Here is a 9734-nt window from a genome sequence, read left to right on the forward strand (position 1 = left end):
AAGTTTTGAAAACATGTTCACCAATGTTCATGCAAGAGAGAGAGATTGAGAAATGGAGACAATCCCATGACTGGATGGACAGGCATGGAACTAGCGAGCTTGCTGGACACTCCCCACATCCCCACCCACCCCCCGAGGGTCTCATCCCCACATAATATATCCCACACTCTGCTTCCTCTGCTCTGCATGTGCTGCTGCTAGTGAGATACAACAGAGTGCCATGCCACAAAAGCACTCATCCATAAAAGGGCCAACAGTTACAATATAAAACTGTAGAACCTGCCATAATACGAAATTGTAAATGTACATCAGGATGTATCTAGGAAAATATTGCCAGTGTCTTGTTACTTCAAGGCTTTGCAGGGAATTATATCCAAGTCAAACACGTTTACCAACTTTCCAGCACGTATTCACATTTTCTTCTTCTGCATCTTACTCAGTTCCCTTTGTCTTTCGATGGTTTCGAAAATACTTCCATCATACATTCCACGAATTTGTTCCTTAGAGACAAACCCGTCTTTGTCTTTGAGAAGCAGGTATGTGATACCCCACTCCAGCTTCTCTGCCGTCCACCCAAACGGATCATACGCATTCTTGTTCGCGCTTGTTAGTGAATACAGTTCATCATAACGTAGCCGAGATCTGTCAGTCTTGGAAAATTTACTGAACAGTTCCTCAAACTTCTCCGGTACGAACCTAAAAGCACATCCAGTTTCAAGATCCGATTACTACTCAATCATGACTTTCACCCCCTACAATCAATCCTTCTTCAGCTGTGACCGTCATGGGCACACAAAGTTTGACTAACTGATGTTTACCTGCCCTCTGTGTCATACACTTCAGAGTCACTCCCATGCTTGGCTTTGTGAATATTTTTGATGTAGATTGGGAAAAGGAGCGACGGGATCCAAGACTGCACAAAGCAGAACTCAACGTCCATCAATTCATGCTTAACAATGCGGTGAGAACAAATCTTCAATGACTAGTTGAAAACTCAAACACGGACCAAGTACTTTCGAACAGAATTTGCAGTTCTACTATAGATGGGACTTTCCTTGAGCAATCTTCACATCTGATGGATATATTGGTGACATGACAAACTTCACTTACCTCCAAGGTAGCGTAACTAAAAACACCGTTGATGATGACCATACCCAGGAAACTGATAAGAAAATTGAATCCGATCGCTCGAAACCCTGCAAATGTTTTATAATGAGAAACACGGCATCCACACAGAACTGGATTACAGCTACGGTATTGAATGAACGAAAGACAAATCCTCAACGCTGTTTCTCCTGCCAACTGAACTGCAACCGTGATTGGACCAAGAAATACGCTACGTTGATCCTCCACCATCTAGTGCCATGAAGCTCTGCAAGACTTCTGATAATCTCTCCATGATAACCTACCGCAAAGAAAATCGTTACAGTGTAAGGACTAGGAGGTAATAGGGGCAAACACATACCTGCGAAAGTCTCCCACGGGTAAATAATGCCATCCTTGTTACGATCAAAAAAGGCAATATGCTGCTGTAGCACAGAATACCCGTTGTTCTTGTAGCCGGGAGTACCGTGAGGATGGTCATCATCTACGGCCTCCAACGCCCGAGGCACATCTGCACATTAATGTTGTCACCACGATTAGTATTTAACTATGGGGCTTCTTTCATGGTTGGAGTAGTTGCATTACTCCAGCCTTGCAGCAATTCAAGACTGTGGACAGAATAATACAGGGTCATCATACTCTCGAGGAAACAAGTTGTAGGTGCAGTAGCAACACCCTAATTGAGGATATTCAAACATGTAGAAGATATAATCAAGCAACACATAATATGAATGATTTTGAAATGAGACCGAATCGCTGTGGCTAGTTTAATGCCGTACCCTTTAAGACGAATTATCATGAAAGACGAGCATCAAAGTGAGAAGAAGAAGATAAAAGAAGAGGGAGAAGAGGTGGGACTAACGAGGCTTGGGGAAACGGAGGTTCTGAGTGGAGACGACGCGTTCGTAGGTTACGGGAGCCTTGGGGGCCACCGTCTGCAGAGCTTCATTACCCTCAGCGGTCTCAGCGGTCTCGGCCGCAGCCGCAGCCATGTCAGCGCTAGCACAAGAGGAACGGAGGCAGAGAGCAAGGATCGCGAAATCGGAGGGAGCGAGGGATAGACAAGAGAGAGGACTAGGGACAGGAAAGGGTAAAAACAGTGCGAAGATGGTGCGGCGATTGGCAGGGGAGGGAGAAACTCGGACCATTAAATACAGTTACAGCAACCCGGGGCTTTTATCTCCAGCACAAGTCCGACGGAAAGAGAGAGAGGCGCAGCAGTGTAGCGGAAGAATGGACGAGGGTCATGGCAGGGCAGGGCGGAGCAGAGAGGAGGGGTTGCGAAGGGGACAATTGGCGAGCAAGCAACGTGCCAAGCGATTGGCAGCGTGGCCGCAGTGTGGCGTCCACGCCCTCACGCCACCACCGCTGCTATCCCTGTCCCCCCCACCTTCCAAATTCTTCTCACCACTGCACTCCACTGCACTACCCTTCTCTATTCTGTGTTTTTGTTTTATTTTGTTTTTTAATTTTTTCTTTATATTTATTAATTTTCTCCTTGGAGGATTTCCTAATTTGATATCTGTGACTTGTACTGAAGAAACTATTACACATTGAAGCAAGGAAAGATGAGGAAGTGTGCTGCTGATGATGATGCTGCCGCTGCATTTGTTGTTGATATGGATGTTGATGTTGTTGGGACCACGCTCATGCAGAAGACTGCATCTTATTTTTCTCCTTTGTCTATATTTCTTTTTCTAAACGTTCCCTTTTCTAGCAGTATATATAGTGTTGTAGACGTTCCTGGTAGCATTGGCGGAGGAGGCTGCACATGGAGAGAGTGGTGAGTTTGAAAGGGACTACCCCTGCAACGCTCTTGGAATGTACGAGGAAACAAATGAGGCACCGAATAGCAAAAAAAGGTAACTCACGAACTCTCCGCATTGCGCTTTGGTGCATGCTCCTCCCCCACCCTCCTCTTGCTTTCATTCTCTCGTTCTCTCGCCCTCGCTCTCGCTCTCTCTCTGACTTCTCTCCTACTCGCTTGCTTGCTTCCCCCATTAGACTCTGCATCGCCTTTCATCCTACATGTGCATTTTGTTTCCATTATTTTATCCCGTATATCATCATTCCTTGTTGGCCCGGAGGAGAAGACTTAAGCATTACACACAAGTTGAGTGAGCAGACCTCAGTTACTTCTCATGCATTCTTTGAACTCTTACATCTCAATGATAATAACAGAGTTTAAAGATGTAAGTACTTATTAGCATTGGGTTTCAAGGTTAGAGTACATGTATGCATTATCTTCACAAGGAATAGGTTTGTGTTGTCATGTCTTCTCTGGCTGCATGTTACAAGTGAATACAAGGAAGCAACCCATCCACAGGCCCTGAAATGGTTAAGTGGAATTAAGCAGTAGAGAAAAAGCAGGGGCTACAAATAGGTACTTCTGCATTAGAAGGGAAGAAATGAAGGGAGGGAGGGAACCCTGCATTAACAAATATGAAAAGGAGACTGAAAAAGAAAGGCAGGGGAGCCCAACACATGCAGGCCTGCCATCTTGTGAATATTGGAGTCTCTATGAGCTGCAGGACCACAGCCACCAATTGCTGTTGCTGCTGCTACTGTCAAACCTGCCATGCATGGAATGCACCCCCCCCCCCCCTCCCCCAACATCTACCCCATGCTTGGTTGCTTGGTTGCTTGCTTTGGAGGAGGGTAGCACTTCAGCAGGGACATTCCACCCCCACCACTGCTGCCACCCAAATTAGCTGCCATGCTCCCTACTCACTAAGATCCAGGGACATGCAGGCTTGACACCTGGGAAAGAAGATTGGAGTCTCTGGTTGTTGCAGGACCACCACCACCACTTCCTCCTTCTTCTGCTGCTGGTGCTCTTCACTGTAGCACTCCTTACCAGATCACCCACCACACACATTTTTTTATTATAAGGGCAGGTTTCATTATTAACTGCACCATTACTATCATTGTCGCCATCACCACAACCATCCTTAACCCTACACTTGTCCTATGTTTTGAACATGGAGGAGCATGGTGATTATTGGCCCATTCCATGTGACTTCTGTTCCAACATCTAAACATCAACTTCCAGTCTGTGTTATACCCAGTGGACTAGAGGAATAAAAAATGATGATGATGGTGATTGTCTTGTGATTATTACTGCACATTAAAATAGCCTTACAAGCATTGTCAAATTAATTGTGATTTTCATGCAGGTGGTCTAGATCAAATCAACAACCTAACACCACATGTGAATTTGATTACCCATTGAGTGTCTCTCCAAACCAACATAATCATGAAGCAGGTTTAATGTTGATACAGTGATAAGTGTAAATTGCTTTATCAAGCAACTATGTTTCTTTAGCACCTGCTAGGGTTAGGGTGGATTGGTTAAAGGCCACAAGGTCATTTGCAGAAGCAGCACAAATGAGAAATAGTCATTTTTCTCAGCATTCATTAAGGCAATTTTTTATTGCAATAACAAAAAATAGGAAAATAAGCAAAGAAAATGAAAAGAAGCAAAGCAATAGAGGAAAGCAAGGATGAAACTAAGCCATCTTACTTACATTTAAAAAAAATTGTCACTCAGTTACTTGCAACTCTTGATACCAAAGAATTTTGGCAATGTTTTTTTTTGTTTTTTTTGTTTTTTTTTTGTTTTTTTTTTAACTTTTTTTCAAACATGAAAAAAAAAAAATTCTACTCATATTGCATTTCAATAGAACTAATTCTAAATTGGACCCCATAGATCAATACTAATCTATGGATTATCATCCATAGAAGCACTTTTGGGGAGAAGATCCTGGCTCACACATATTCCCTCTGCTTGAAACACAATGGATAAGGGAGATAACTTTTTCTTGCACATCTATTTCTAAATTTAGGGAGTACATCTAGAGCTAGAGTGGATTGTAGAAGTGGCAAAGAAGACTCCAAGTTTGAATCTTGACAATAGTGGGAGTCACATTATTCTTCTTTTTCTAATACATTTAATGTTTGTTACTTTGTTTATAAATAATGTGCCTTCACTTTGGCCTTCATTACCCTTGAGTTACTAAGATAAGCAAGTATATTAAAAAAAAATTGAAATATCCAAATTCTTGAATAAAATAAATATCTACTACACATAGTGTCTTTGGGTATATATGTAGAGATGGATTCTCCTCGATTTTAATTTTATACAAGAATTGAAAGGCAAGTGTCAACAACAGTAGAGCTTGCAGCTAACACAATTTGCTAGAAATTCAACATTGGTTTGTAAGCCATTTTGGGTATGTCACAAACCAGGATGCCACCTCAATGTCATGCAATCTTACACAACCTGCTAGAAATTTAACTGTCATCTGCATGCCACTTTGGGTACATCACAAACCAGGTTGCCTCATTGTTATGACTACTACCTTCCTTACATGTTGTCACAGGTCCAAAGAGCTTGTATTCCTAAGCAATAGCTCTTTATTGCTGTAGGCTTTGTCCTCCGGGATCTGGGGTAGCGTATTTTCTCTCATGTTGAGGCAAGACAATGGCTACGAAAAATTCTACAAATTCAGGTTTTCAAATGGCTTTCTAATCAAATGTTTTTACTCTATTTTGGTTTGTTTGAACTTCAAGTATCTTCATCTCCAGATAGTGCGGCCAATTTAAGTGCTGTTCTGTCAGCTATGAGTTTGTTTCAAACTTGACCAACCATTCATGATGGTTGCTTCTGCCCAGGGTCTTAGGCACAGATTGGGAATTGGCTTATACTTGTAAGAGCGTATAGATTGAGACCAAGCGCAATCTCATTTAGGCCGATGAAAAAAGTATAGGAACTGCAATTGATTATGGTTGTTCAAATATTTCCCTCTCTGCCACTCGGTCTTCAAGTATCCCTTCTCCACAAGATACCAGTCGTTCACGTGATGTCTTTATCTTCGGATGTGCAGGCTGGAAGTTTTCGCCTACTCTGATGAGTTGGATTGCTTCAAGACCCTGCCAAACAGACAAACGCTTGATTATTTCCTCAATCACTAGCACATGCTTTGGAAAGCACTTTTGCAAATTACCAGTGATAAAGTCGGAGGCACACAACTAGAAAATGGAAGGTGCGGAATCCTATCAAATATACTGTTGGTGAAGAGTATTGTTCAACATTGAAGTAAAAGAATGAGACCTTTTTATGTCGCACTCCATAGTTTGCATGAAACAATCCCTAGGATGAACAGTGGTTCCTTGGTAGAAAAGTACTTTCAACACCAAGAATCATCAACATAGCATACCTTCTCATATCTCAACTCTCTGCATGTCTGCCTAAGTTTACCTCAGCTGCCCAAATCTAACGCTAAGTGGTTGAGGAAATAATCAAGCGATTGTCTGTTTGGCAGGACCTTGAAGCAATCCAACTCATCAGAGTAGGCGAACACTTCCGGGTACATGAGGTGAAAATCATGCGTCACTGGATCGTACAGACTACATAAAGCTCATACGACGTATTAACATTCCCAATCAGGACATGATCAGCGTTTTTAACCTGTGTTACTAATCACAAAATACCCACGGATGTGCTAAGAGTTCCGGAATGCAAGAACCTGCAGAGCAAAAATGACATCATTTTGCTGCTCTTGTCGACTAGCGGCTGCTGCCTCATGGCGTTTCGGCTCCTCTGCAGCACTCCTACGAATACGATCTAATTTGTCCTCACTCTGTGTGTATATGTGTTTGTCTATCTTCACAAGGTTCATTCTTCTGTGTTATTCACTATTACAAATGAATTGAAAGAACTTGCACAAGCCTAAAAAAAATAACAAAATATAAGAATATTATTACGAAGCAACACAATATAAGAACAAAAACATGACTAGACAGACAAACTAGACCACAAGACATGCATTGTTAAGACAAAAGAATCTCTCAACTTTCACATCCATATATACTAAGAATTGAAAAATTTCCAAATAAATTCTTATCCAAATAAATAAGTAAAAGTGAAAGTAGAATAACTTACCTTATAGAAGATATATCTTATGTAAGGTACTAATCATCAAAGAATTGAGTTTTGGTATGCGAAAAGCCCATCATATGAATAAAAGACTAAGTCAAAGATTAAGAGATAAAGTGAAGAAGATAAAGAATCAACTAAAAAATATCCAATAATTAGATAAGAGTATAAAGTATATAATTAGATAAAGTATAAAGTATATGCTATATATATCTTTGATAAAAGATCCTAGAAACATAAACAATATGCTAAAGGTATATCTTTGTAATTAATAAGATATCAAAAGATATACTTAATATATCTTTGGATGGATGTAATCATCAAAAGATAGAAGTTGTCATTAAGGGCAGCAATTACCACCAAAAAGTAGTGGGTGTTAGAAGTAAGAGTTATCTTACTCCATACTCTCTATGTATGTAACCTTCTAGATGCTATGAGTTGTGACTTCAAAGTTGTCTTTCTTCAATACATTATAAGTATACTCACTTTTGCTTGAGAGTTGAAAGTTCTTTAAAGTCTTAATTGTTGTGAAGAATAGATATTATGATTATAGGTGATGTTAATGTTTGATATTTCATAATCCTATTTTTGCATCTAGTTGTAAATGTAGTATTGCTTTTATATGTTGTTAAGTTTATACATGGTTTAGGTAGTTATTAGATATCTTAGAATGATATTTTAGAACATTAATATTGTGTTTCTTTGCTAAGTAACATTAATGGTATACTAACATTGTGCTTTTATGTTCTAAAGTTCTTAAAAGACCTTTTATAATAATAAGTAGTATTTTATGAGTTTATAAGTGAATAAAGAGTAGCAAAGCTTATAAAAGAGGTTTAGATAGAATATAATATTTGTAAGAAGTCTAAAAAATAAAGATGAAAGTGATTAAAGGATAAAATTACTAGTATATTCACAAAGAGGGTATTTTTGATTTCTAATGTAAGAACATATTTATTTTGATTTTGAAAATTATATCTCATATTTTTTAATTCTTAGACATAGCTTCAAGTGAAGATAAGGGCTTAAGAATGATTGAGAAGTTTAGAGGTGAAAACTTCTATAATTGAAAGAAATATATGAAGTTTTTGTTGACTTCATTAGACCTTTGGAACATTCTTGGTGAAAGAAAAGAACCTCTAAGCTATAATGCTAATGTCAATATGAAGAAAGAATATAAATGTCATGAAAAGGATGCTTTTGAGGTGATTGCTATGAATCTTAATGATGCCAATTTTTCACACATAATTACTTGCAATAGACAAGCAAAAATATGGAAGATTCTTTATAACATTTATGAGAGTAGAAACCTTTCTAATATTCTATGGATAAAAAAGAAGTTCTTAAAAATAATGATGGAAGAAAGAGAAGACCTTGTCATTCATATCAATAAGATAAAAGTACTTACAAACCAACTGATAAGTGTTGACAAGATAATTGATAATAATGACATTATCTTGATATTGCTCATGAGCCCTTTAGAGTCTTATAACTACTTGATTGTAGTATTAGAGTCCATTAAGATGAAAGAACATAGATTGAATTATGTTAAGACAAGACTTATGCATGAAGTGACAAAGAAGAAAGAGAAGCAGCTTCAAATTAATGATTCAAGATAAGGTAAAATAAATTATTTTTATCAAAGTAATAATTTAAAAAATATTATAAAAAATTACTATATTTATAGAAAATCAAGTCATTTTATAAAAAATTACTACAAAGCTAAGAAATAAAATAAAGAGAATGCAAATAATGATTGTAATAACTTTGGTAGAAATGACAATGCTTTTATGGTAAGTAAAAGAGCCTCCATGGTTACCATATCTAAGTGGATTATAGATTTTAATGCTAGTGAGTTCATGATATCATACGAATGATCATTTGATACTTATGTAATAAATCTAGCAACAAAAATTTGATTGGAAGACAATAGCATGGCACAAGCCATTGAAATTAGGTCAATTTTAGTGGAGATTTTTGTGAAAGATCACATCAAGAAGAAAGTCTTATATGTGCCAAAGATAAAGAAGAACCTCTTTTTATTGAGCAAACTTGTATCACATGGTTGTAAGGTTCAATTTGACATGAATGAGTATTTTGTGAAGACATTAGATAGATAAGATGTTGTCAAAGGCTTTAGAAATGGCAACCTCTATTTCATCAATTATAAAAAGATTAATTGAATTAAAGTGACGACATTTATTGAATTTTTACAAGATCAAAATAAGTTTGGAATTTGGTATCAACAACTTGGTTATTTAAATATCAAAAGCATGAAGGAGCTTCAATCCATGGTAAGTAGATTGGATCTTAGTTAATTTAGTTACAATGCCATGACACTTACTTCTAAAGATTATATATAAAATAAAAAACAAAAAGCTTCATTTTCAAATAGAGTTGCAAAAGAAGGTAGCAAATTATTAGAAATTATACATTATGATGTTTCTAGACCAATAAAGATGCAATCAATTAGAAGAGCAAGGTACTTTATCACATTTATTGATGATATTTCAAGAAAAGAATGGATTTACAACTTTAAAGCCAAAAATGAATATTTTTTTAGGGTTTAAAGAATTTAAGATACTTGCAAAGAAGTAATATAAGTAGAAGATAGAATTATTGTGCACGTAGAATGGACATGAATATATATATATATATATATATATATCAAAGTATTTTAATAAATTTTTGA

At 37.7% G+C, this 9734-nt stretch overlaps 1 protein-coding gene across 1 annotated transcript; it reads right to left on the reverse strand.

Annotated features, from left to right (window-relative positions):
* Positions 1-257: 257 nt before the first annotated feature.
* On the reverse strand, positions 258-3183 carry LOC112283344 (peroxygenase). Its single transcript, XM_024521931.3, has 5 exons — positions 1967-3183; positions 1466-1615; positions 1111-1196; positions 819-913; positions 258-696 (listed from the first exon to the last, which is right to left on the reverse strand). The coding sequence occupies exons 1-5, from the start codon at positions 2250-2252 to the stop codon at positions 411-413; spliced, it is 903 nt and encodes a 300-aa protein (XP_024377699.1). The 5' UTR covers positions 2253-3183; the 3' UTR covers positions 258-410.
* Positions 3184-9734: the final 6551 nt, after the last annotated feature.

Source organism: Physcomitrium patens, chromosome 6, assembly GCF_059467195.1.
Source record: "Physcomitrium patens ecotype Gransden chromosome 6, ASM5946719v1, whole genome shotgun sequence".
In the NCBI taxonomy this organism is placed as follows: Eukaryota; Viridiplantae; Streptophyta; class Bryopsida; order Funariales; family Funariaceae; genus Physcomitrium; species Physcomitrium patens.

Bases quoted from the DNA above. Each gene is read 5' to 3' on its own strand.
- LOC112283344 (XM_024521931.3), bottom strand. From the start codon at position 2,252: ATGGTCCGAGTTTCTCCCTCCCCTGCCAATCGCCGCACCATCTTCGCA. The intron at 1,197-1,465 runs GTATGTGTTTGC...AAACATTTGCAG, and splicing joins CCCGTGGGAGACTTTCGCAG to GGTTTCGAGCGATCGGATTC. The intron at 697-818 runs GTAAACATCAGT...ATGTGCTTTTAG, and splicing joins GTGTATGACACAGAGGGCAG to GTTCGTACCGGAGAAGTTTG.